Consider the following 26,452-nt stretch of genomic DNA (forward strand, 5'->3'; position numbering starts at 1 on the left):
GGGGAGGCGGCTCCGCAGCCGCCTAGAGGCCCCAGCCGCTGAGCGCTTCGTCCCGGCCCTAAGTCTCGGAGACTGGCCAAGATCACCGCTTGCACCGCGCTGTTGGGCGAGGCCCGGTCCCGTCTCTTTCTCAGGCCTGAGATTCTCGCCCGGCACGGCCGCCCTGAGCGCCCCGGCCACCCCCAGCCCCGGCTCGCCCCTCAGGCCCCGGGCCTCCCCTCAACCCCCGGCCGGCGGCCCAGGCCCCGGATCCGCGGGGGGGGACCCGGCCCCGGGGGGTGCGGGCCCCATGGAGCTGATGTTTGCAGAGTGGGAGGACGGAGAGCGCTTCTCATTCGAGGATTCGGACCGTTTTGAGGAGGATTCACTCTGCTCCTTCATCTCCGAGGCCGAGAGCCTCTGCCAGAACTGGCGGGGATGGCGCAAACAGTCAGCGGGGCCCAATTCCCCCACTGGCGGTGGTGGCGGAGGTGGCAGTGGCGGTACCAGAATGCGAGGTGAGAGTGAGCTGGGGGGAAGAGGAGCGGCAGGCCCTGCTTGGGCCTCGCTCGGGAGCTGTCCGGGACCAGGAGCTGTCCCCGACCAAGAGCTCTCTCTTCAACCAGGGGAAGAATGGGGAGCTGTCCCCGGCCGGGAGCTGTCCCCGACTGGGAGCTGTCCCAAGCTTAGAACAGACTTCAGAACTCGCTTTTCCGGCCTTCCTGGGGTGGGCTGGCTTCTCCACACCTGTGTGTGTGTGTGTGTGTGTGTGTGTGTGTGTGTGCGCGCGCGCGCGCTCGCGCGCTGTGGCAGGGAGATCCTGTGGACAGAAAGTAAATCTTTTGTCACTCCTTTGCCTTAGAGATGGCATAAGGGAGAAGAATCTTGTCTTTGACTTGGGAATACTTAAGTGAGTTCAGTCTGAGGCATACCAGAAAGTAGAGAGAAGAGAATGTGGGCAGGGGGCTGATTGTGAAGAAGTGACCACTTGTGGCTTGTCACCGCATTGCAAAGTGCATTGGAAGCTTCTTTCTTCGGGGTGATCATCTCTGATCCCAGAAGCACCAAGAAGGGATCCCACCCAGGGGAAAATAGAGGTGAATTGGCCTGCCAGAGATTCCATAGTTCATAGGTTTAGATCATAGGCTTTGCTTCTGGCCATGTCAAATATCTGTCAGAAGCCAAGGCTGGGACTTGCCTGCTGTGCCTTCCTCATGGCACAGTTTTTGTCCTGGTCCTCAGTGGAAGCTGGCTTTTTTCAGTAGTTAAGATGTTTAATTTATGTGATTGTACTCAGGCCTTTCCAAGAGTCCTGTTTTCCAAACTGGCTTGTGGAGATTTCTGGTGCTCCTTTGGGACAGAGAGAAATTTACATATATCACTTTTTTTTTTTTTTTTGAGACGGAGATTTGCTCTTGTTGCCCAGGCTGGAGTGCAATGGCACGATCTCCGCTCACCGCAACCTCCGCCTCCCCAGTTCAAGCGATTCTCCTGCCTCAGCCTCCCGAGTAGCTGGGATTACAGGCATGTGTCACCATGCCCGGCTAATTTTTGTATTTTTAGTGGAGACCGGGTTTCTCCATGATGGTCAGGCTGGTCTTGAACTCCCGACCTTAGGTGATCTGCCCGCCTTGGCCTCCCAGAGTGCTGGGATTACAGGCGTGAGCCACCGCGCCTGGCATATATATCACTTTTTAGGAGTGGCGGAGTGGTGGCATTCAGCTTCAGTTGGAGAGAGGATATGTCCTGTGTACACACACACAAACACACACAGATCATAGGCAGTTTTACCGTGGGTCTTCTGTGGCCTTCCAGCTTCTTTCATATTTGAGTATGTGGGTGGTCTTGGGGCTTAGTGCCCCCTCACTTTGAGGGAAGTAACTGAAGTCATAGTGATGAAGATTGTTAACATATTGGTATCTTCCTGGTCAGGTTAAAATCTGGGAAAACATGCCATATTACCCCAATCCCCCCACTTCAGTCACGCACTTTTAAAATAAAGGGGTTGGCTGGGTGTGGTGGCTCGTGCCTGTAATCCCAGTACTTTGGGAGGTTGAGTCAGGTGGATCACTTGTGCTCAGGAGTTTGAGACCAGCTTGGCCAACATGGTGAAACCCCGTCTCTACTAAAAATACAAAAGATTTGCTGGGTGTGGTGGCACCCGCTTGTAATCTCAGCTACTTGGGAGGCTGAGGTGGGAGGAAAGTTTGAACCTAGGAGGGAGAGGTTGTGGTGAGCCAAGACGGCACCAGTGCACTCCAGCCTGGGTGACAGAGTGAGACTTCATCTCAAAATAAATAAATAAAAATAAAAAAAAAAAATAAAGGGGTTAACTTTTTAAAAAAGTTTCTTTTTAATTCTGTGATTTTCTGATCTATTAATGTGACTAGCAATTTTGTGAGATGTACAGTTTGTCATGTTATCGCTGCTTTTTGATTAAAACACCGTGGAAAACCTCGAGTGGTAACTTTATCTTAGTCCAGGTGATTCCAGTTGCAGCAGTAGCTAGGTGCCCTGCGATAACTCTCTCCCCTTGAGGGTTTGCAGTGTGGGAAGTTGTCATTTAGGTGTGCCAAAAGTGGTCCGGCCTCTCGTGCTTCTTGAGATCCCTTCTGGGCTCTGGTCTATCTTTTCTCCTTAGCTGGGGGCCTACAGTCATCTAGAGTAAAAGGGATGGTTAAAAAAAAAAAAAAAAAAAAGGCAGTCGGAGGCAAGAATGCCAGAGGAGAGACATTAACCATGTAATTTGAATTTAAAATGCTCGTGGAATATGGGAAATTCAATGCTGAGCAGGGTTACTTGCTAGGGTCCTGGAACGCACCTGTCTGGCCAGGAGTTTCTTAATATATCTCTGGTATCTTCTGTTCTAGACCTTAGGTGTAGCCGGCTGTGGGCTGGGGATTGTCCAGCTCCCCTTTCCCATGTGGAGCCTTAAGGGTTAGTGTATCCTGATAGGGGGATCCCTAGGACTTTCATCCAGGTCTCCTCTTTCTTTCATAGTGAAGGTGAGGCCCAGGATGTTGCACTGGCATGAGTGCCAAGAAACCATGGCCCTTTTCATTTCTTATTCTCTTTCCCCTGATCCCAACCATTGTTTGCAAAGATGGACTGGTGATCCCATTGGTGGAGCTGTCAGCAAAGCAGGTGGCATTTCACATCCCATTTGAAGTGGTGGAGAAAGTTTACCCACCAGTTCCTGAGCAGCTACAGCTCCGAATTGCTTTTTGGAGCTTCCCTGAGAATGAAGAGGACATTCGGTGAGGCCAAAGGACTGATGGTGGGGAGTGGGGTCCTGATACTCCACACTGTCTGCTGGGTTTCCCATAGAACAAAGGAGACATTGTATTTGGGGCAGTGGTAAGAGGAAGACAAGGGAGGGATTGCCTGGGATTCCGCTCCCTCCCCCGCACCCGCCGCCCCGGGGAAGGAGTGAGGCTGGGGAGAGAGTGCCTAGGGCATTGTGGTCTCTGACAGGGTCTGCCAAAGGTTATTTGCTGAGTTGTGGCTGTGTCCTCTTCTTTACCCCCAGGCTGTATTCGTGCCTGGCCAATGGCAGTGCGGATGAGTTTCAGCGAGGGGATCAGCTCTTCCGCATGAGGGCTGTGAAGGACCCATTGCAGATAGGTGAGTGGGCCATCATGCCGTGTGGCACACCCTGCTCCTCCCATCCCCTGGCTTATGAAGTAAGAACACACCGCAAGAAGCTGGAGCATGTTGTCTGAATAACTGCAGGGCCAGGGTCAAGGGCAGATACCCAGGTCTTGACAGCGCTCCCTGACCACGCCCCCATTTCTCCCCAGGGTTCCACCTGAGTGCTACAGTGGTGCCACCTCAGATGGTCCCTCCTAAAGGGGCCTACAACGTGGCTGTGATGTTTGACCGCTGCCGGGTCACTTCCTGCAGCTGTACCTGTGGGGCTGGGGCCAAATGGTGCACCCACGTCGTGGCACTCTGTCTCTTCCGCATCCACAACGTGAGGCCCTCCCAATTTATCCCGGCCCTATCCTACACTCCATCCCCCTCTTCTCTGCTGCATGCCTGGCTACAGTGTGAGCCCCCTCGCCTCCCCTGCTCTGCCTCTCTGTCCCCCAGCTCCAGCTCCAGCAAGCCTGTTCTCAGATTGTTCCATTTTTCTCTGTGTCCCCTTCAGGCTTCTGCAGTCTGCCTGCGAGCCCCAGTCTCAGAGTCCCTGTCCCGGCTACAGAGGGACCAGCTGCAGAAGTTTGCTCAGTACCTCATCAGTGAGCTCCCTCAGCAGGTGGGTGAGGTCGGCACCCCCTCCTGCAATTAGCTCCGGGCCAGGCTGCATAGCAGTCTTCCTGTTAGGCCCAGGCCTCCATGGGTTCACCTAGGCCGCGTTCTGCCTGCCTCTGTCTCTTTCTCCCTCAGATCCTCCCCACAGCTCAGCGTCTCCTGGACGAACTCCTGTCTTCCCAGTCAACAGCCATCAATACAGTGTGTGGAGCTCCGGGTGAGTGTGGTGAGAAAGATTGGCAGTAGGAAGAAAGCAAGCTTGTAGTGCAGAGCGCCATTTACTCAAGGCTTGCTGTTGTCGGGCGAATCCAGGCCCCTATCTCTAGGTGACTGACTGCCTGTCATCCTCAGACCCCACAGCAGGGCCCTCAGCATCGGACCAGAGTACTTGGTATCTGGATGAATCGACACTCACTGACAACATCAAGAAGACACTGCACAAGTTCTGTGGCCCCTCCCCTGTGGTCTTCAGGTAAATCGGATCTCTGCATACCTGTGTTTGTGGTGGAGGGGGAGTGTCCCTCAGGCTGATGACAGATCCTTTCTTCTGTTCATGACTGTGACCCCTACCTTTTATTCCCTGAACTGGCACACAGTTGTCACTAACGAATTGATGGAAGATGATGACCTTGTACAGTCACAGAGTGGTCTGCTCTTACCTAGCAAGAGTTCCTTTTCTTCCTTTGATGGATCAGGAAATGGAGGCAGAGAAAGATTTAAAGAGTTTTTGTGGCTGGGGGCGGTGGCTCATACCTGTAATCCCAGCACTTTGGGAGGCTGATGTGGGCAGATCACCTGAGGTCAGGAGTTCAAGACCAGGCTGGCCAACATGGCGAAACTCCATCTCTACTAAAAATACAAAAATTAGCCAGGCGTGGTGGTGGGCGCCTGTAATCTCAGCTACTTGGGAGGGTGAGGCAGGAGAATCGCTTGAACCCGGGAGGCGGAGGTTGCAGTGAGGTGAGATCGCGCCATTGCACTCAAGCCTGGGTGACAGAGCAAGACTTGGTCTCAAAAAAAAAATATGTTACAGATGTCCTTTTCTCTCTATCTTCTGTATTTTGGGGACAGAAGCCCTTTTAGGTTTCATTCAGCCCCGTCTTACTGTCATGGTTTTCTGTTCCTCTGCTTTTACAGTGATGTGAACTCCATGTATCTGTCTTCCACGGAGCCGCCAGCCGCTGCTGAATGGGCATGTCTGCTGCGCCCTCTGAGGGGCCGTGAGCCAGAGGGCGTCTGGAACCTGCTAAGCATCGTGCGGGAGATGTTCAAGCGGAGGGACAGCAATGCTGCCCCCTTGTTGGAAATCCTCACTGACCAGTGCCTCACCTATGAACAGGTAATCACCCAGCGTTGGGGGCTCATTCTCTCCCTCCCTCTGCCTCATCCTCCTCTTGCTGAAATGGACTCTGGGAGGGCTACTCTGCCTTTCTCTGAGCTCTCAGGTGCAGCTCACAGCCTTCTTTGTCTCCAGATAACAGGTTGGTGGTATAGCGTTCGTACCTCAGCCTCACACAGCAGTGCCAGTGGGCACACGGGCCGTAGCAACGGGCAGTCAGAGGTGGCAGCCCATGCCTGTGCCAGCATGTGTGATGAGATGGTCACACTGTGGAGGCTGGCCGTGCTGGACCCTGCACTCAGCCCCCAGCGGTGAGTCTCCCCTGAGGCTCACCACAGAACTGAGCCTGGGCCAGCTCAGGACAGACTGAGCCTTCATCTCCTTGTTTGCACAGACATACCATGATTTTAGTCCTCGGGAAACGGGAGGTGCTGAGCACTGGTGTTAGCAGTGATTTATGAGTCCTTTTTCTGAGAGGCTTTCATCCTTCCCTCCCCTAAATAATACCCACTTTTCAAAATTCTCCAGTGTTTCAGTGATGCTTATGGGGCTGGGTCAAGAAGTACTTTCCTGTGTCCTTTCCCTGTGCCCCTCTTTGGGGCGTACACATACTCCATGCCCATCCTTTCCCAGTAGCCCCTCAGCAGCCTCCTGCCCCTTGTTCCCACAGGCGCCGGGAACTGTGTACACAGCTGCGGCAGTGGCAACTGAAGGTGATTGAGAATGTCAAGCGGGGCCAACACAAGAAGACGCTGGAGCGGCTCTTCCCTGGCTTCCGGCCAGCGGTGGAGGCCTGCTACTTCAACTGGGAAGAGGCCTACCCGCTTCCTGGTGTCACCTACAGCGGCACTGACAGGAAGCTGGCACTGTGCTGGGCCCGGGCCCTGCCCTCTCGGCCAGGTGCCTCCCGCTCTGGGGGCCTGGAGGAATCCCGGGACCGGCCCCGACCCCTTCCTGCTGAGCCAGCTGTGCGGCCCAAGGAGCCTGGGACCAAGCGAAAGGGCTTGGGTGAGGGGGTCCCCTCATCACAGCGGGGTCTCCGCCGCCTCTCAGCTGAAGGGGGAGATAAAGCTCTACATAAGATGGGTCCAGGTGGGGGCAAAGCTAAGGCACTGGGTGGGGCTGGCAGTGGGAGCAAGGGCTCAGCAGGTGGCGGAAGCAAGCGACGGCTGAGCAGTGAAGACAGCTCCCTGGAGCCGGACCTGGCCGAGATGAGCCTGGATGACAGCAGCCTGGCCCTGGGCGCAGAGGCCAGCACCTTCGGGGGATTCCCTGAGAGCCCTCCACCCTGTCCTCTCCATGGTGGCTCCCGAGGCCCTTCCACTTTCCTTCCTGAGCCCCCAGATACTTACGAAGAAGATGGTGGTGTGTACTTCTCGGAAGGGCCTGAGCCTCCCACAGCCTCTGTTGGCCCCCCTGGCCTACTGCCTGGGGATGTCTGTACCCAGGACGACCTCCCTTCTACAGATGAGAGTGGCAATGGGCTTCCCAAAACCAAAGAGGCAGCCCCTGCAGTTGGAGAGGAGGATGATGACTACCAGGCATACTATCTGAATGCCCAAGATGGGGCTGGGGGCGAGGAAGAGAAGGCCGAGGGCGGGGCTGGGGAGGAGCACGACCTGTTTGCTGGGCTGAAGCCACTGGAACAGGAGAGTCGCATGGAGGTGAGGGGATGGGAGGAGGGAGGGCTAGGTGCACCTTAGCCACAGCTGGGAGGGGCTGACTAGCTCTAGTTGGGAGTGTCAGAACCATCAGCAGGACTGTGAGAACCCTGTTGCAGGCGCCGAACTGGCCTCCCTGCTTTCAGTCTACTCACTTTACTACTTCCACATGGATTTTCCTGAAATGTGATGGTGTCACTCTGCTGCTTAAAACCCTTCAATGGGTTCCTGTTGCCCTTACGATAAAATGAAAGTGCTTGGCATGACCTATGAGGGTCCACTTGATCTGGTCTTTGCCTGCTTTGCCAGCCTCACTTGGCTGCTCTGTCCTTTGCACTCCAGTCAGCTGAACCATTCATGCTGCCATGCTCTCTCTTGCCTTCAGGATTTTGGACAGATTGACCTTTCTGCCTGGAATGCTCTTCCCCATTAGCCCGTGTTTTCTCCTTCAGGTCTCAGGGATCTTAAAGATCACTTCCTCTAGGGAGTCTCTCTGATACTGTCCCTGTGCCCCAAGATATCCCACCTGCTTCCTCTTGACCTTTCCCCGTAATAGCTGGCATCACAGTGGTGTGTGTGTTTATGTATCTGTGTCTCTAACCAGAGCTCCTATGGAGCGGCACAGGGCCTGGCATGTAGCAAGTGTTCAAGGAATGTTGGCTGCATGAGTGAGCATGATGTCCTGCTCCTGGAAGTTGGGACTTTAACCTGTCTGGTCCCATGTCCTCCCTCCAGGTACTGTTTGCCTGTGCTGAGGCCCTGCATGCGCATGGCTATAGCAATGAGGCCTCCCGTCTCACTGTGGAGCTTGCCCAGGATCTGCTAGCCAACCCACCCGACCTCAAGGTAGAGCCGCCCCCTGCCAAGGTGAGAGAGACCCCCTTCCTCTACCTTCCCCTCCCCCACTTACCCCCAACCAGCTCCCATGCCCCACCCCAAGTGAGAGCCTCCTTCTATCTCCACCAAAGTAAGTCAGAATCATCTGCCTGTCTCCTGTGTTTCTTCCCTTTCTAGGGCAAGAAGAACAAGGTATCCACGAGCCGTCAGACCTGGGTGGCTACCAATACCCTGAGCAAGGCGGCCTTCCTGTTGACAGTGCTAAGTGAGCGTCCAGAGCACCACAACCTGGCCTTCCGAGTTGGCATGTTTGCCTTGGAGCTACAGAGGCCTCCAGCTTCTACCAAGGCCTTGGAGGTCAGAGGCTCCATCTCAGCCTTGTATTTCAGTCTCTTTAGAGTCTTGCACCTTGATCTCTATTGATACACCAGAGGTCTGAGCTCCTTCCTGTGCCCTCAGGTGAAGCTGGCATACCAGGAGTCTGAGGTGGCTGCCCTGCTCAAGAAGATCCCTCTGGGTCCAAGCGAGATGAGTACCATGCGGTGCCGGGCAGAGGAGCTTCGGGAGGGGACACTCTGTGACTATCGGCCTGTGTTGCCTCTCATGTTGGCCAGTTTCATCTTTGACGTTCTCTGTGCTCCAGGTATGGTGCCTGACCCTACAGTAAGTGGGGAACTGGGGTAGGGGTAGCTTTCTATAAGGAAAACCAAGAACCCCAAGGTTCTGAATCACCTTTAGGACCCATCAGGCAGCTTCATGGGTAGGTCTGTGATGATGAGGATTTTGGGTTCCCTTGCGTTTTTCCCGTGCATGATACTTCTGTCTGCCTGACTTACCCCAACTTTTATACAGTGGTTTCTCCCACAGGTTCCCGGCCCCCAAGTCGCAACTGGAACAGCGAGACACCTGGGGATGAGGAGCTGGGATTTGAAGCAGCAGTTGCTGCCTTGGGTGAGTCTTGAGCACATCAACGAGCTAAGCCTGGTTCAGGTCTTGAAGGACATGAGACCTGTGCCTTGTTTTGAAGGGCTGCATGGTAATGGGAAGGTCAGGATGACATGTGTGAGCCAACTAGTGCCTGTAAGACAGGAATTCAGGGCAAAAATGTGTGCTATATGGCCGGGCGTGGTGGCCCATGCTTGTAATCCCAGCACTTTGGGAGGCTGAAGCAGGAGTTCAAGACCAGCCTGGGCAACCTAGCAAGACCTCATCTCCACTAAAAAAAAAAAAAAAAAATTAGCCAGGTGTGGTGGCACATGCTTTGTGCTGCCAGCTACTCCAGAGGCTGAAGTGGGAGAATTGCTTCAGCCTGGAGATTGAGGCTGCAGTGAACCGTGATTGCACCACTGCCCTCCAGCCTGGGCAACAGAGTGAAACCTTGTCTCAAAGAAAAAAAAAGTTGTGTGCTATGGGTGTTGGGTATTGTAAGGGCAGTAAAACAAAAATCTAGGGAAAGGCCTAAGGGAAGTGGTAGAATATGGAATTGGGTTAAAAGATCGGTAGGTCCTAGACCAGCGAACACCATGAGTAAACACACAATGCAGTCAAGTTTTCATGAGAATGAGGAGGCTAGCTTCCCTAAAATGGTAAGTATATGCTGGGTAAGCAGATTGGACCTGGTTATGAAGGTTTTAAAAAGCACACCAGAGCTTAGGCTGGATATAATAGTCAACGAGGACTTCTATAGGTGACGTGGGTTGGACTGAGGGAACCCCTTACCTCATATGCTGATGGCTTGGGAACCCTGGACTCTTACCTTTGCTGTCTTGGGAATTATGTCTACTCTCAATCCCCATAAGGTCCTCTTTCTCACAGGCATGAAGACAACAGTGAGCGAGGCAGAACATCCCCTGTTATGTGAAGGCACACGTCGGGAGAAGGGTGACCTGGCATTAGCACTAATGATCACTTACAAGGACGACCAGGCCAAGCTTAAGAAGGTACGAGACTGGGGCTGGGTGCGGTGGCTCACGCCTGTAATCCCAGCAGTTTGGGAGGCAGAGGTGGGTGGATGGCTTGAGCCCAGGAGTTCGAGACAAGCCTGGAAAACATGGCGAAACCCCGTCTCTACCAAAAAATACAAAAAATTAGCAGCTGGGCGTGGTGGCACATGCCTGTAGTCCTAGCTACTCGGGAGGCTGAGGTGGGAGGATTGCTTGAACCCAGTAGGCAGAGGTTGCAATGAGCTGGGTTCATACCACTGCGCTCCAGCCTGGGTGACAGAGCGAAACCCTGTCTCAAAAAAAAAAAAAAAAGGTAAGGTACTGGGGCCTTTGACAGGCAGAGAAAGAGAGCACATTTTACTACCTTTCTCAGGGAATTTCCAGTACAATGAGAAAAGTACTATTTTAGGCTGGGTGCAGTGGCTCATGCCTGTAATCTCAGCACTTTGGGAAGCAGAGGCGGGAGGATCGTTTGAGACCAACCTGGCCAACATAGTGAGACCCTGTCTCTACAAAAAATTAGAAAATTAGCCGGGCATGGTGGCGCACGCCTGTAGTCCCAGCTACTCGGGAGGCTGAGGTGGGAGAATTGCTTGAGCCCAGGAGTTTGAGGCTACAGTGAGCTATAATCATACCACTGCACTCCAGCCTGGGCAACAGAGCGAGACCCTGTCTCTTAAAAAAAAAAGAAGAAGAAGAAAAAAAGAAAAGTGCTCTTCTGCCCATAGGAGGTAAGTAGGGAATCTTGGGGACATCTCATAAAGAATAAGAGAAGACCAATTGTTCTTATAAGAGTGCTTGGGCATGGGGTGGAAGAAGAGAAGCAGAGGGCATAAAGTCATTCATTCACTTATTTCAGTATTTATTGACTATCAGTATATTCTGCCCTGTGGTGTTAATGGAGGATACCAAGATATGTTGGGGTTGAATAAGTTACAAAAAGACATGTAAACCAGGAGGTCATCCTGTGGTTGTAACTGGGGAAGTCTCCCTGAGGATGTAGCAATTGGCCGTTTCAAGGAGAAAGGAAGGTAATAGAAGTCAGGAGCTAAAGGGCATCCTGTCACTGCTTCTCTGGAGGTCACTGCTTCTGTCTTCCAGATCTTAGACAAACTCTTGGACCGAGAGAGTCAGACACATAAGCCACAGACGCTGAGTTCTTTCTACTCATCTAGCCGCCCAACCACAGCCAGCCAGAGGTCTCCTTCAAAGCACGGGGGCCCATCTGCCCCAGGGGCCCTGCAACCACTGACCTCAGGCTCTGCAGGGCCTGCTCAACCAGGGAGTGTGGCAGGGGCTGGGCCAGGCCCCACTGAGGGCTTCACAGAGAAGAATGTGCCTGGTGAGGTGGGGGCACTGGGCAGGGGGGATGAATGGTATGGAGCTATGTTGAGGTCCCCTTTCCTGGGCTCATCCCAGCGTCCTGTTTTCCTCACCTAGAGAGTTCCCCACATTCCCCCTGTGAGGGTCTTCCATCTGAGGCAGCTTTGACCCCAAGGCCAGAAGGGAAGGTTCCTAGCCGCTTGGCACTTGGCAGTCGTGGAGGCTATAATGGACGGGGATGGGGGTCCCCAGGACGGCCTAAGAAGAAGCACACAGGTAGGACAGCCTGTGGGCTAGCATAAAGGGAAGGATAATCCTGAAGGTTGGAGTCTAACATCTGGGACTCCTGACTTCTGAGACTGACTTCTCTTGGGGGCTAGGCATGGCCAGCATTGACAGCAGTGCCCCTGAAACAACATCGGATAGTTCCCCCACCTTAAGTCGGAGACCACTTCGAGGGGGCTGGGCCCCCACCTCCTGGGGTCGAGGTCAGGACAGTGACAGCATTAGCAGCTCTTCTTCGGACTCCCTGGGCTCCTCATCCTCCAGTGGAAGTCGCCGGGCCAGTGCCAGTGGAGGAGCCCGGGCGAAGACTGTTGAAGTTGGCAGGTCAGTGGGAAGAACTCCCCATCTTCCCTGATCTGGCCCACCCTCAGAGCCACACCCCTAGTGCAATCCAACCATTGTCTCCCAGCATCCTCACTTTCCCTGGTCCTTCCCAACCTACCTGGATACCCATTTCAAAGAAACCCCAACCCCCGTCCCTACCCCATTGCCCCTTCAGGTACAAGGGCCGCCGCCCCGAGAGTCATGCCCCTCATGTACCCAATCAGCCATCAGAGGCAGCTGCACACTTCTACTTCGAGCTGGCGAAGACAGTGCTGATCAAGGCAGGGGGCAACAGCAGCACTTCCATTTTCACACATCCATCTTCCTCAGGGGGCCACCAGGGTCCTCACCGCAACCTGCACCTTTGCGCCTTCGAGATTGGGCTTTATGCCCTTGGCCTGCACAACTTTGTTTCTCCCAACTGGCTCTCACGTACTTATTCTTCCCACGTTTCCTGGATTACAGGTAAATCATTTGACCTGACTTGGGTATGGAAGGGGGATTAACTGGTGGGGATAAGAGCCTTGTCTTTGTGGGGTTACTGATCTGATAAAAAGACATTATTCTCACACCCCAGTGGTGCCCACACTAACCCAAATCTGCCCTTCTCTCCTTTCCCCTAAGGCCAGGCCATGGAGATAGGCAGCGCAGCCCTGACTATACTGGTAGAATGCTGGGATGGGCACCTGACACCCCCTGAGGTTGCATCCCTGGCTGACAGGGCATCACGGGCAAGAGACTCCAATATGGTGAGGGCAGCAGCAGAGCTGGCCCTGAGCTGCCTGCCTCATGCCCATGCATTGAACCCTAATGAGATCCAGCGGGCCCTGGTGCAGTGCAAGGAACAGGTATTTCTACGGGCAATCTGGGAACCTCTTCTGGGGCATCTGGGCAGGGAGGTTGGGCATGGGAAAGCTAAGGGCTCAGCTCTTGATTCCCGTATCCTGGAGTTTACATTTGATTGTTGGTCCTCTCATGGTGACATTTTACCGATTAATGTGCTTTCACACCCATCTTCCTTTACCTTACAACTCAAAGGTTAGATTTATTTCTATTTTACAGATAAGGAAATGGAGGCCTACAGTTCAGGGACCAAGATGATCACTCAGGGTAGAAAACTTAGGGAAGGCCTCATACATATAAGACTTGAATGGGAGGGGGCTGTTAAATTAGTTTGGAACTGGGACTATAACCTGGGTCTTGACTCATTTTGGTCAGTATTTATTCAGTGTGTGAAGCACTCACTGCTTTGATAACAGACTCTAAGCATTGACACTGACCTCTGATGCCTCCCTGGGAATGGGACAGCTCTGAGGGAGACATTGGAATCTCATCTAACACCATCCATGTGGTAAAGGCCTTTCCCCCTTAACACTCTGTGCCCCTCTCTTCCAGGACAACCTGATGTTGGAGAAGGCCTGCATGGCAGTGGAAGAGGCAGCTAAGGGTGGGGGCGTGTACCCTGAAGTGTTGTTTGAGGTTGCTCACCAGTGGTTCTGGCTATATGAGCAAACTGCAGGTGGCTCTTCCACAGCCCGTGAAGGGGCTACAAGCTGTAGTGCCAGTGGGATCAGGGCAGCTGGGGAGGCTGGGCGGGGTATGCCTGAGGGTAGAGGGGGCCCAGGGACTGAGCCGGTTACAGTGGCGGCGGCGGCAGTGACAGCAGCAGCCACAGTGGTGCCCGTCATCTCGGTGGGGTCTAGTTTGTACCCGGGTCCAGGACTGGGGCATGGCCACTCCCCTGGCCTGCACCCCTACACTGCTCTACAGCCCCACCTGCCCTGTAGCCCTCAGTACCTCACTCACCCAGCTCACCCCGCCCACCCCATGCCTCACATGCCCCGGCCTGCAGTCTTCCCTGTGCCCAGCTCTGCATACCCACAGGTGAGACCAGTGTTCTGCTGGGGGGCAAGGCATGGGAAAATACTGGGAATTCATAGGGGGTTGGAGTGGAGTATTCTGGGAGTATAATTGGGCAGTCCGAGAGTCCTGGTGAGGTGGTGGGAGTCTGGGGGACCCAGCCCAACTAAAATAAGAAATGACGGCTGGGCATGGTGGCTCATGCCTGTAATCCCAGCACTTTGGGAGGCCAATGTGGGTGGATCACTTGAGGTCAGGAGTTCGAGACCAGCCTGGCCAACATGGGGAAACCCTGTCTCTACTAAAAATTAGCTGAGTGCATGCCTGTAATCCCAGCTTCTTGGGAGGCTGAGATGGGAATCACTTGAACCTGGGAGGCAGAGGTTGCAGTGAGCCGATACTGTGCCACTGCACTCCAGCCTGGAGGACAGAGCGAGACTCTGTCTCAAAAAAAAAAAAAAAAAAAAAAAAAAAAAAGCGAGACTCTGTCTCAAAAAAAAAAAAAAAAAAAAAAAAAAGGCAGGATAGCAGCTTGTGGGGGTGAAGCAGGAGAGCAACATACTAATCAAATTTGGCATTTTCCCCCTGTTCTTCTTCCTGCCCCTAGGGTGTGCATCCTGCATTCCTGGGGGCTCAGTACCCTTATTCAGTGACTCCTCCCTCACTTGCTGCCACTGCTGTGTCTTTCCCCGTCCCTTCCATGGCACCCATCACAGTACATCCCTACCACACAGAGCCAGGGCTTACACTGCCCACCAGTGTGGCCTGTGAGTTGTGGGGCCAGGGAACAGGTGAATGGAGGGGAGGCACACTGGGCAGGGGAGGTGGGGAGGGAATGTTCTCTGTCTCTCTTTGGGCTCTGAGTTCCTCACATGGCTCTCACCCCACTTAGTGAGCAGTGTCCATCCAGCATCCACGTTTCCAGCCATCCAGGGTGCCTCACTGCCTGCCCTGACCACACAGCCCAGCCCTCTGGTGAGCGGAGGTTTTCCACCGCCCGAGGAGGAGACACACAGTCAGCCAGTCAATCCCCACAGCCTGCACCACCTGCATGCTGCCTACCGTGTTGGTGAGAGGACATCCCTTTCTGTGCTCCTACCTGTAGTTGTGCCAGTGGCTCTTCAGAGGACCCTTCCTCTAGCTCTTCATTTGTTTACTGTGGGGTCAGGTGGCAGGTTGGGGTAAAGGGTGAAGAGGATACACCCTACCATGTGCCCACCCTTATCATCTCCCAGGAATGCTGGCACTGGAGATGCTGGGTCGCCGGGCACACAACGATCACCCCAACAACTTCTCCCGCTCCCCCCCCTACACTGATGATGTCAAATGGTTGCTGGGGCTGGCAGCAAAGCTGGGTAACACCTCCCCTCCCTAGGACCATTGCCCCCCCCCAACCTGCTCTCCCCACCTTCCTTATCCCAGACCTCCTTCCTAGCTCTTGCTCAGAGTTGAGGCCTTGGTCGGGTATGTGTGCGTGCGCGGGGGGCGGAGGGTTACCTCAGCTCCTGGGGTGGAGGGAGGCTCTCTGCCAGGCCAGAGCTGAGATCTGTAAGTTGGGTCCCTAGGGCAGAGGTGGCCACCCCCGTCTCATGCCCCTCCCCCTGCCCCCCAGGAGTGAACTACGTGCACCAGTTCTGTGTGGGGGCAGCCAAGGGGGTGCTGAGCCCGTTTGTGCTGCAGGAGATCGTCATGGAGACGCTGCAGCGGCTGAGTCCCGCTCATGCCCACAACCACCTGCGTGCCCCGGCCTTCCACCAACTGGTGCAGCGCTGCCAGCAGGCATACATGCAGGTGACAACCTAGAATTATGGAGCAGGGTGGAGTACTTCCTGGGTGGTCTTGGACCAGAGGGAAGGGAGGCAGGGCCTCGTTCTGTGCTTTGTACTAAGGCTCATCCTGCACACATCCTTCTCCAGTACATCCACCACCGCTTGATTCACCTGACTCCTGCGGACTACGACGACTTTGTGAATGCGATCCGGAGCGCCCGCAGCGCCTTCTGCCTGACGCCTATGGGCATGATGCAGTTCAACGACATCCTACAGAACCTCAAGCGCAGCAAACAGACCAAGGAGCTATGGCAGCGGGTCTCACTCGAGATGGCCACCTTCTCCCCCTGAGTCTTTCACTCTTAGGGTCCTATACAGGGACCCAGGCCTGTGGCTATGGGGGCCCCTCACACAGGGGGAGTGAAACTTGGCTGGACAGATCATCCTCACTCAGTTCCCTGGTAGCCCAGACTGACAGCTGCTCTTGGGCTGTAGCTTGGGGCCAAGATGTCTCAGACCCTAGAAGCCTAGGGCTGGGGGAGACAGCCCTGTCTGGGAGGGGGCGTTGGGTGGCCTCTGGTATTTATTTGGCATTTATAAATATATAAACTCCTTTTTTACTCTAGTCGACCTGGGCCTTTCCCTTCTTTCCAAACTCCATGTGCAGATGAACCTTGAACTGGGGGGAAACTTCTGACACTTGCTTTAGTCTAGGTTTTTCCCACTCCAGGGAGGCAGACAAAACAGAAAAATAAGGATGTTTATTAAGGACATTTCTAGCCCACAGCTAGGGCTCATACTCAGCTCTATGAGCCACTGTCCGACCTCATCCCCATTCAATGTGAATGACATTAGGGAGGCCGGGCCACAGGTAGATCCCACTGCCTGGCTAAAGGGGCCATAGCAAGGGGTCCCTCCCATGCAAGGGGTCTCTCCCATAGCCAGGTATAGATAGATACACTGCTGTGGATGAAGAGGGAAATCTCATTGGACTAATACATTCCCCTACACCCTGCCTGGACCCTCTCATTCCTCCCCACCTCCCAAGATGATGGGTCAAAGATACCTAGTACTATTATGTGGGGTACCAAAGGAAGCCCCTTTATTTGCCCCAGAACTGTGGGAAAAGGATACCCTTCCCTTCTCAGCCATCTCAGGCCTGGGGGCTACTGAGGTAGAGGGGGAGGGGCCAGGCCACTCTAATCCCCCTTGTGGGCCCTGCTCTGGACCTGCCCCTTAGGGAAGCAGGGGGCATTTTGCTGGTACGGGAGGCTGGGACATCAGCCCAGACTGGAATGCTGCAGTTCTTCCCGAAGCCATGAGGGCACTGGCTGTCCAAGCCGGCTCAGCAGCTTCGACAACTCCAAATTATGGTTCCGGAAAAAATCCGTAAGGAAAAGACGGGACTGACAGGAGAAAATGAAGGCAGAAATGGTAAGAAGTGGGACACTAGTGGGACACAGAATCAGATCCTGGAAGTGGAGAGGGATTCCCCTGCCCCTGGCTTTACTTACCTCAGTGTCCATATCTGGATACCTCCGGCCTTTGCTCCGGCCTAGACAGCGAGTCTTACCACCTTCAAGTCCCTGGCACCAAAATCCCTTATCGTCATCAAACCTGCTCAACAGGAAGAGGCCATGAGGTGGCAGGGAAAAGAGAAACTCAAGTTCCATAAATGCACAATGCCCCTCCCTGCCCACAGGGACACGTCTCTCCTTGTGAGACAGAGTAAATCTATGTCTCTAACAGACATGGTCAACCTGCTTCCCCATTTCCCACACAGTACTCCTCCCCTGGGTCATGCTCTCCCACCTGAGGGTCCGTGTGTAGTTCAGAAAGGGTGTGATACCCAGGAACTTCTGGATGCTCTCCATTGAGGCTGCTGGGTTGGTACGCAGCTCTTGCCCATCCACAATCAGCAACTAAAGGGACAGGGATGTGGTTCCCTCTATATTCCTAAGAAGCCTCAGGGCTGAAGGGAAGAAGAGGGGAAGGGGAACCCCACTGAGGGCTCTTGTGGGGATTATACCTGTCCAGAGGGGTAGTAAGTCAGCCAGCGTTGTAGATGGGTAGAATAGTAGCCAGGGACAAGACAGCGGTTCTGCAGGGAGCGTAGTGCCAGAGGGGTCTGGGAGGAGGCTGAAATCACCTGATAGAAGCTATAGTTCAGAGCAACTGGGTCTCCGTGGGCTCGCTGATGCTGAAGGACAAAGAGAAGGAAGGTGAAGGACTGGTGATTTGACAGTATTATTCTGCCCTTACGCTTGGTCTGGTGACAGCACAGCATGGGTACCTGTCCCCAAGGCACTAGTTAAGTTTCTCTACCCTCACTCCTTTCTCCCTCTCTAGCAGTCACTGTCCCCTCTCCCCAACCTTTAGCCTGTGTGTCCCCAGCTTCAGGCAGACCTGGTACCAGGAGTAGGCCCTGTCAGCAGGGTTGGTGAGCACTGTGATGATCTTGGCTCGTGGCAGGAGGGCAGCCCCCCGCCGTGGTACAACCTCTGAGTCAAAGTAGGTGGCACTTTTTTCAAATAGGAAATCAGTGCTGGCATTGGAAGGAACAGGGAAGAAATCCATGTACCTAGGAAGTAGCACAGAAGAGAGAGAAGCAGAAAAATATGCAGAGTGAAGTGGCCAGAAGTCTGTGCTGAGGGAAGCTGGAATGGGGTATTTTGGGGGAAGGGAGTGTTCCTCTGAGGAACATTCAAATGGGGCCCAGTCTCACCAGTCAATACCCTTGTGGTAATTAGGGCCGTTGAAGAACTGAATCTCCTCAAATGTGCTGGGGCTAGGGAAGCTGCTAGTTACAGCTGGGTGCAGGCTCAGGAAGAAGTGAATAGCTGTAGTCCCTAAATGGGAGAGAAAGACCAGGCCATTGTGGGAGGGAAGCCAGCTCAACAGCATAAGCCTGAAGGAAGTGAAAAAATAACCACTCTGGGTAGGAAAATCCCCTACGGCCAAACTACAATGATAGGAGGCAAGTCTGAGAGAGGCCCAGGGAAGGGCTAAAACAGTGGTTCTCTGCTTTAACTGTGCACCAGAATGACTTGCGGATCTTGTAAAAACACCACATGATTCTGATATACAACCAGGGTTAGGAATCACTGCCTCAAGAGACTGGATCAATGAGGGGTGGGCATAAAAGGAGTTCTTTTCTCTCTTAAAAATTCAAATTAAGGCCGGGTGTGGTGGCTCATGCCTGTAATCTCAGCACTTTGGGAGGCCAAGACAGGAGGTGACTTGAGCTCAGGAGTTCGAGACCAGCCTGGCCAACATGGTGAAACCCCCGTCTCTACTAAAAATACAAAAATTAGCCAGGTGTGGTGGCACCTGCCTGTAATCCCAGCTACTGGGGAGGCTGAGCAGAATTGCCTGAACCCGGGAGGTGGCGGTTATAGTGAGCTGAGATCGTGCAACTGTGCTCCAGCCTGGGCGAAGAAGTGAGACTCTTATCTCAAAAAAAAAATTGTTTTATTAAAATTAAAAATACTTTTTTCATTCCTGTGATTACCTGGAGAGAGAAGAGAGTTCCTTGACAAAAGGATCCTTTGGGTTTAAGGCAGGGCAAGAGAAGTTAGATAAGGATACTTCACCTGTTTTCTGGGGTCCCACAATGAGGAATTTCGGGAGACGATCACAGGTTTTCTCCTTGGACCAGATATCTTTGTGCCTCTTGTCATCACAGGGATTCTGAAGCCAGGGCCAATAATCAGATAAGGCCTAGTCTTTTTTTTTTTTTTTTTTTTTTTTTTTGAGATGGAGTTTCGTTCTTGTTGTCCAGGCTGGAGTACAATGCATGATCTCGGCTCACTGCAACCTCCGCCTCCTGGGTTCAAGCAATTCTCCTGCCTCAGCTTCCTGAGTAGCTGGGATTATAGGCATGTGCCACCATGTCCGGCTAATTTTGTGTTTTTAGTAGAGACGGGGTTTCTCCAAGTTGGTCAGGTTGGTCTCAAACTCCTGACCTCAGGTGATCTGCCTGCCTTGGCCTCCCAAAGTGCTGGGATTACAGGCGTGAGCCACCGTGCCCGGCCTAGCCTAGTCTTTTCTTAAACCCCCACCCCGGCTGGGCGCAGTGGCTCACATATGTAATCCCAGCACTTTGGGAGGCTGAGGCGGGTGGATCACCTGCAGTCAGGAGTTCGAGACCAGCCTGGCCAACATGGTGAAACCCCGTCTCTACTAAAGATACAAAAAATTAGCCGGGCGTGGTGGCGGGTACGTGTAATCCCAGCTACTGGGGAGGCTGAGGCAGGAGAATCACTTGAACCTGGGAGGTGGAGGTTGCAATGAGCAGAGATTGTGCCATTGTACTCTAGCCTGGGTGACAGAGCGAGATTCTGTCTCAAAGAAACAACAACAACAACAACAAACACTCCACCCCTATCATGTCTCTCATCAGACTGAGCTCCACCTTTACCTGCCAAAGGGGGCTTCGCTCCTGAGGGAAAAGTTCAAAGTACTTCTGTGCAAGCGGGACAGGAGGAAGGGTCTGTAGGCGCAGCCGTGTCCAACACTGGAGGAAGCGCACCAAGCTCTCAAAGGTGTACAGGCCCAGCCGGTCATTTCCATAATTGGACAGATGGGTCATAAAGATGCTGATCTGTAAGGGGGTACCTGCATGTCAGATTTGGAGAGCCTACCCCACCTCTGAATTAGCCTTGGTGAGTAAAGGTCCCAGCCTGCAAACACCTTGGCTCTCCAATCTTCTAGCCCTTCCTCTCAGCACCTTACCGGATTAAGCAGCACCGTCAGAAAGAGCTCTCCACCTCGGATGCTCCGGTCTAGTTCACGAGAGCCTCCAGGATACTCATTATAGAAGATTGTGTGAGTGAAGAGGCCACATGTCTGCCGGGGCAGCACCTGGAGGGAAAAGAAAAAACAGATGAGATTTGAAAGATAGAATGAGAAGTAGATGGAGGACACTGGGATTTATAGAGGACTGAGTCTGAAGTTACAGCAATAAAGCTCTTACTGAGGGTGTTAAAATTTTTTCACCTTTCTACCCCCAATTATGTACCCCCATACTTGGACTGGCAGTTGATAGAGAACATAGGTCAATGCAGGTTAAAAGCTGTCTAAATGTGAGAGTTTGATTCAAGCTTGTATTGGGAGTCCCTCACCATAATGCCATTGTGAATGAAGCCACGGCGGTAGCGGGCAGGGCGGAGATGGGGATACTCCTCAGTGCTGGTCACCTGGATGCCCCACACGGATTTCCAGGCCTCATAGAGCTGCGTGTGGATGGGGTACACGCCCGAGTGGTGGGGGGCCACAGCATACCCCAGGTCCGTGGGAATCCCATGCTCCTGGGAATGGCATAGACTCTCACCAGGACCTGGTGAGGTTTGGGGAGTAGAGGGTAAAGAGGGTGGGGAAGCCTCCAAATAAAAACGCAAAGGACAGGAAAAGGGTAGCCCATTAGGGGAAGGTAGAAAAGGAAGCATGGCTGGGAGAAAGTATGGGGAAGAGATCCAAGGGTCTCACCAGAGCAAACTGTTTGTTGAGCCTCATCTGGTCAGCCAGCACGGAGCGATTGTGGAAGAGGTGTGGCTGCATGTGGCTCCACATGTGGGGGAACCACCAGAACTCTTTGCGGTGCTTCAGCAGCATGTCGTCCCCTGCATCCTCCTCTTCTGTCCCTATGACCACACGCTGACCACTGACCACGCCAGTCAGCCCGTTCCCTCCTTTATTTTGTAATAACACTGACCACCTTCCATCCCTGATCCTTGCCTAAGACTTTCTATTTGCCCCACTGCCAACTTGCCATCCAGCCACCCATGTGAACCTAAATTCATGCCCACCACTAGCTCCTCACAGCAGTCTGACCCCAAACCTTGACCCTTTTCTCCAACTTGTCTGCCCAGGGAGGTGGACAGTGAAGGGACAGGTCAAGCTATGATATGCCAAAGGAGTAGGAGAATAAGCTCACCAGTATGATAGAACTTGCCCGAGAAGCCCAAGTTGAAGGTGAAGTTGGGGACTAAGGTCCTGAGTTTGTTCTGGGTGGTCAACAGAGCCTGGGAAGAGTAGCAGGGACAAGAGAAATCAGGAGAGCACACTGAACAGGAAATACATGAGAAGTAGCATTCTTCCAGCTTGGAAAGGCAGGGAGTGACCTATGACAAGCTCAGAATCAAGGAAGGGAGTCTGACAGGCCAGAGTGTGAACAGCTTCTAAGAAAAAAATTTAAGTAACAAGACTGACCTCAACATCAGCCACCTTCATGCGGGTCCCTTCCTTGCCCACAAAGATGTCATCGATGTCTACCAAGATGTAGCGGTCAAGGTCCAGGCAGAGGCGCTTGCCAGTGAGGTATGCAACAGCATCAACGAAGATAAGTTTGTGGAGCCAGAAGGAAAGGCCGTGACCAAAGAGCACCCGCTGGATGCCATCATGAAGCCCCAGGTCCTGTACCACAGTGGGAAGCCGGGCCCGACGAAGAACTAGTCCTGGCACTGGGGGCTCAGCTGGCCGAAGGCTGGCAAGAAGCACTGGTTCATATGTACTATGATTGGATTGGAAGATGGTCCAGTCATCACCAGGCAGTGGCCCTGGTTCTAGGCGGCTGGGGCGTGTGAGATGCAGTAGCGGGGCAGAAGGATTCACTTGGTAGTCCCGGAGCCCCAAGTTTGAGTGTAAAAAAAGGGGAAAGCCCTTGAGCTGGGCACTCAGTAGGCTGTGCTCGTGGGCTCGGAAAAAGCCAATGATGCCCACACCATACTCCACGCAGTACCGGTCTAGCAGTTCCCGACTCCAGGCATCCAGGTTGACATACTTGAGCAGGTTCTCATAAATGACCAAGACATAGCGGCCATGGGTATCATCAGTCAATGTGGGCATGTCCCCTCGGCCAGGTGCCAACTCAGTGCTATAACGAAAACGACTAGACTCCAGGATGGCCACAATTTCCTGCCCCAGCTGTGAGTATGCACTCTCCACAAACACAAGGACCACGGGTTCAGTTCGAGCTGTCTCTGGAGGCCTGGGGGGCCGAGGTGGAACTGGAGGCCGTGCAGGGCCAGAACCAGCTGCCCCACCACTGCTGCAGTCTCCCAAGGGCAGGGGCAAGGGTTCCTTGGCCTTAGGGCTGGTGGACACATAATAAGCCAGGAAGCCCATGGAGCCCAGGCTGAAAGCGATCAGCAGCAGTATGAGGCGGTGCAGTTCCAGCTGCCGAGCTGGGCGTACCACCTTCCACAACTGGAGCATGGCGGGGGGAGGAAGGGAGGGAGGAATGGGGACCACCTCAGGGGATGGGAGGTAGGAGTTCTATAGGCTAGGACTGTCTTGGAAGGGTAGAAGGATAGGAAAATAGGGGACAGGGATTCCCTCAGGGGGAGTTTCCTTAAGAGGTGGAGATGAGTCCCCTTAGTATAGGGTAGGGGAGGTAGAAGGGGAAGCAGGGGACAACTATACAGAGTCCACTAGTCTCAGGTCACCATGGCCCCCTGGCCCATGGCTTCAGGCTGCAAATCTTGCCAGGCTCTCCCCTTGGCCCTGGCTGAGCGCCTCACATCAAAGGTCAGCAAAGTTCAGTCTCTTCCCCTCTACCTGTAAGACAGAGAAATCAGTGGGTTACTCCTCCCTCTGAAATTGTCATTAATCCATTCTCCTCCCCATCCCATCTCTTACCTCCTGCTTACTGGATAATCTGTTCTCAAAAAAAAAAAAAAAAAAAAAAAAAAAAAGTCTCCTGTAGGAGAATCTACAAGCTGAGTCCTATACCTTAGCTTCACAGCTTGTTCCCTTTCCCTTTCTTAGAATACCCAAATGAATGTCCAAATTCTCCTCTCTAAGCAAAGCTCAGAGATGGAGCAGTATATGCAAATGATAGGAACAAATCTCCCATCGACAAGAGGCTAAATATCCTGGGAGGCTAAAAACAGGCCTGCTCTGAAAGGAGTTCCTAGCCCATGACTGAGCAGCTGGCCAGCCAGCAACAGCTCTGATCTTTCTGTGAGGAAGGGACGGAAAGCCCCGGAAGTCTTCAGAAGTCCCATGCTCCAACGAAATATCAGATAAGGAACTCATGAGTCTGTTAATCTTCCTCATCAATCAAACCCAGTATCACAGCCAACAGTGTTAACGAACTTGCAGTCAGGTGGACACTATGGTGGGTGAGTTCAAAAGGAAAGAGCAATCCTCATGATAGGTAATCATTCTTCCAGTTTCCAAACCCAGAACTTAGGGACTCCCTTACCCGTTGCTTGTGAAACATTACCTGCCCCTGACCTTCACCTCAACTTTGCCAGTCAGGAGATAAAAATGTAACCCCTGAGCAGGCCACACACTGGGTGCTGAGAAAAGCCAGACAGCTGAGTCCACTCTAGTTCTCCTTCCTAACTTAGCCTAAGTGGTTCTACAACCCTATTCCTAAACAGCTCAGAAGAGTCCTTGAGCTAGCCTGGAGAGACATGAGGTATTGAGTCCAGTTACACAAACAGAACAACTTGAGTAAGGACTGGATGACAGAGAGCAACAGGAGCTTAAGTCACATCCAACCAATGACAGAAGGAAAGAGGACAGTGTGATCAGAAGCCACAGTTTTAAGGAGGTCTAATTTTGGGGATCTCTTTTATTATTTTTAGATAGAGTCTTGCTCTGTCACCCAGGATACAGTGTGCCGGTGTGATCATAGCCTACTGCAGCCTCAAACTCCTGGGCTCAAGTGATCCTCCCACCTCAGCCTCCCATGTAGCTGGGACTACAGCTTTGCACCACCACGCCCTACTAATTTTTAATTTTTTTTATAGATAGGGGTCTTGTTATGTTGCCCAGGCTGGTCTTGAACTCCTGGGGTCAGACAATCCTCCGGCCTCAGCCTCCTGAGTCTGTTCTTTTTCTTAAATCAACTGCTTCTGTAAGCTTTATTGTCACTATCCCCACCTCAGCCTCCTTGCAAGGCTGGCAATCCCGCTCTACCACCCACCCCCAAACGCACACATCTCAGGGGTGGTAAGGCAGAGCCGAGGTCCTTCAGAATTGACAGAGATTATTTAAAAACAGTTCAGGACAGGCGTGGTGCCTCACGCCTGTAATTCCAGCACTGTGAAACGCCAAGGTGGGTGATCACTTGAGGTCAGGAGTTCGAGACCAGCCTGGCCAACATGGTGAAACCCCATCTCTACTAAAAATACAAAAACTAGATGGGCGTGGTGATGGGCGCTTGTAGTCCCAGCTACTCAGGAGGCTGAGGCAGGAGAATCACTTGAACCTGGGAGGCGGAAATTGCAGTGAGCTGAGATTGTGCCACTGCACTCCAGCCTGGGTGACAGAGCGAGACTCTGGCTCAAAAATAAAATAAAATAAAATAAAATAAAACAGTTCAGCTTTGGCCTAGGTAAAACAACACGAGAAGAGAGCTGGGGCAGAGGATCAAAATGGTGACGGGAAGGAGTGAATGCTAAGAATTTGATGCAACTTTAGAGAAAACATTGTAGTGAGGAGGTCACTGACGAGAAGCTGATACTCAGGGTGTATCACCCCGTATTTGAGAACTTACAACTTGCCAGCCATTCTTCTAAGAGCTTCACATATATTTAATCTTCACACCAGCCCTAAGAGGTAGGGAAAAGGTACATGCTCCATTATCCCCATTTCACATATGAGTAACTCAGAGAAGCTTAGAAACTTGCCCAGGATCACACAGCTCAGTTGGTGGGAGGGCTGGGATTCCACGTCAGGCCTGTCAAGCTCCAGAGCCCCGTTCTTAGCCGCTGCATTTTAGCTTCATATCTGGAAGAAGCAGCAAGGTTTAGGGAAGGGGCGCCGGGAGCGCCGCAGGCCGGGCCAGTGAACACTGAGGGCCAGTAGGGCTGGGCGGGGTGGGTGTGTGAGGGAGGTCTCTGAGGATGGCGAAGCCAGACGGGGGCCGGGCCCGGGCTTGGGGAGGCCAGGACGGCCGGAGAAGCGGCGCAGAGGCTGCGGGCGCCGAGGGGGCCCGGGGCTGGCCGGTGGAGGGGCCCCGCCGAGAGGAGACGGGGGCACAGGTGTATGCGAAGAGCGCACCGGATGTGGGACACCAAAGGGGAAGGGGCCACGGGCGCGCGGCGGCGACTCTGGGGTGACATCGAGACAGCCTCTGGGCTGGGAGAGCCCTGAGGGAAGAAGAGAGCCCGCCAGGTCCGGAGGGGAGCGAGGCAGTTCTGAGGGAGGCCGGCGGAAAGGACCCGGGGCACGGCGCACGCTGGGCCGCCCGGGACGACCCTGCGGGTGGTGATGGTGGCAACATCCAGGGGAGTCCGTTGGGGGGGCCTGAGCGCGACCGTAGGGGGGGGGTCTCCTCAAGGGCGGCTCACCCGGAGGACTGGGCGGCGTCCCCGCTGTCCCCGGGCTCCGCCGCGTCCCGGGGCTGCCCGGCTTCCCTGTTTTCGGGGCCACGGGCCGCGTCGCGGCTGCTCCGCCATCTCCGAGCGAACGCTCTGCCGCAGCCTGGCCCAACCACCGCTCCCACCGGGGGAGGCGGCGCGCCGCCGCTGGTGGCACCCGCTCGGATCCACCGGCTCCGGCCCTAGCAGCCGCGCGACCTGGGTGCCGGGAAATCAAGCGGCCCTCCGCAGTGCCGGGCCGAGCCGCGGCCTCCGAGACGGCGGGCTCCGCGCCCCGCCCGCGGAAGCGCACCCCCTCCTCCCCGCGCGATGGCACCGCCGGCCGAGCGTCGGGGACCGCGACTTCGGAGCAGGGGCGGGCTCAGGCCTGGGCTCATCCACTCAGCCCCGCGGAGGGGGAGCCGGGCCGGCCCACTCGGGGGAGGGGAGGGGAAGAGGCGGAGCAGCCTAGCCGGAGGCGGGACCAGGGGCGGGGCGAGGCCCTCAGCCGGCTCCCAGGGAACTCACTCTCCCTCCCCGCCCCGCCCCGCCCCGCCCCGCCCCG

The 26,452-nt window shown here is 54.1% G+C and overlaps 2 protein-coding genes across 22 annotated transcripts; one reads left to right on the plus strand and one right to left on the minus strand.

Annotated features, from left to right (window-relative positions):
- On the plus strand, positions 1-16,199 carry ZSWIM8 (zinc finger SWIM-type containing 8). Of its 10 annotated transcripts, XM_032140259.2 has the most exons (27): positions 196-497; positions 3,083-3,236; positions 3,509-3,603; positions 3,780-3,952; positions 4,130-4,237; positions 4,369-4,450; positions 4,585-4,705; positions 5,371-5,572; positions 5,708-5,883; positions 6,243-6,937; positions 7,040-7,236; positions 7,969-8,100; positions 8,248-8,427; positions 8,530-8,713; positions 8,923-9,021; positions 9,886-10,010; positions 11,115-11,355; positions 11,454-11,612; positions 11,717-11,945; positions 12,121-12,410; positions 12,570-12,793; positions 13,341-13,829; positions 14,413-14,596; positions 14,698-14,874; positions 15,041-15,160; positions 15,486-15,596; positions 15,722-16,199. In XM_032140259.2, the coding sequence occupies exons 1-27, from the start codon at positions 290-292 to the stop codon at positions 16,180-16,182; spliced, it is 5,616 nt and encodes a 1,871-aa protein (XP_031996150.1). In that variant the 5' UTR covers positions 196-289; the 3' UTR covers positions 16,183-16,199. The 10 variants fall into 10 exon arrangements, with proteins under 10 accessions (XP_031996115.1, XP_031996191.1, XP_031996159.1 ...); XM_032140224.2 differs by having other exon boundaries at positions 1-497; positions 6,243-7,236; XM_032140300.2 differs by having other exon boundaries at positions 1-497; positions 6,243-7,236; positions 8,938-9,021; ... (1 more) ...; positions 15,418-15,596; positions 15,722-16,044.
- On the minus strand, positions 10,852-26,224 carry NDST2 (N-deacetylase and N-sulfotransferase 2). Of its 12 annotated transcripts, none has more exons than XR_009212818.1 (17): positions 25,589-25,704; positions 25,212-25,315; positions 21,785-23,127; positions 21,510-21,597; positions 21,062-21,216; positions 20,698-20,883; positions 20,309-20,437; positions 19,995-20,177; positions 19,168-19,264; positions 18,300-18,423; positions 17,981-18,155; positions 17,604-17,774; positions 17,424-17,496; positions 17,089-17,191; positions 14,905-14,961; positions 12,162-12,399; positions 10,852-11,929 (listed from the first exon to the last, which is right to left on the minus strand). XR_009212818.1 is itself a non-coding variant. In XM_058436390.1 (15 exons), the coding sequence occupies exons 3-15, from the start codon at positions 22,787-22,789 to the stop codon at positions 16,855-16,857; spliced, it is 2,652 nt and encodes an 883-aa protein (XP_058292373.1). In that variant the 5' UTR covers positions 22,790-23,127; positions 25,212-25,315; positions 25,879-26,224; the 3' UTR covers positions 16,316-16,854. The 12 variants fall into 12 exon arrangements, 4 of the variants coding, with proteins under 4 accessions (XP_058292373.1, XP_058292372.1, XP_031996211.1 ...); XR_009212815.1 differs by having other exon boundaries at positions 17,387-17,496; positions 25,589-25,703; XR_009212816.1 differs by lacking the exon at positions 14,905-14,961.
- Between the last annotated feature and the right edge of the window lie 228 nt (positions 26,225-26,452).

Source organism: Hylobates moloch, unplaced genomic scaffold, assembly GCF_009828535.3.
Source record: "Hylobates moloch isolate HMO894 unplaced genomic scaffold, HMol_V3 SCAFFOLD_3, whole genome shotgun sequence".
In the NCBI taxonomy this organism is placed as follows: Eukaryota; Metazoa; Chordata; class Mammalia; order Primates; family Hylobatidae; genus Hylobates; species Hylobates moloch.

What these genes read in the sequence shown, in the direction of transcription:
- NDST2 (XM_058436390.1), bottom strand. Translation starts at nt 22,789, where the DNA reads ATGCTCCAGTTGTGGAAGGTGGTACGCCCAGCTCGGCAGCTGGAACTG. An exon ending in TCAACAAACAGTTTGCTCTG is followed by an intron (nt 20,884 to 21,061) that starts GTGAGACCCTTG and finishes TGCCATTCCCAG; the next exon opens with GAGCATGGGATTCCCACGGA. An exon ending in ATCCAGATATGGACACTGAG is followed by an intron (nt 16,981 to 17,088) that starts GTAAGTAAAGCC and finishes TTCTCCTGTCAG; the next exon opens with TCCCGTCTTTTCCTTACGGA.
- ZSWIM8 (XM_032140224.2), top strand. Translation starts at nt 290, where the DNA reads ATGGAGCTGATGTTTGCAGAGTGGGAGGACGGAGAGCGCTTCTCATTC. An exon ending in TGACGTTCTCTGTGCTCCAG is followed by an intron (nt 8,714 to 8,922) that starts GTATGGTGCCTG and finishes ACTTTTATACAG; the next exon opens with TGGTTTCTCCCACAGGTTCC. An exon ending in TGGTGCAGTGCAAGGAACAG is followed by an intron (nt 12,794 to 13,340) that starts GTATTTCTACGG and finishes CCTCTCTTCCAG; the next exon opens with GACAACCTGATGTTGGAGAA.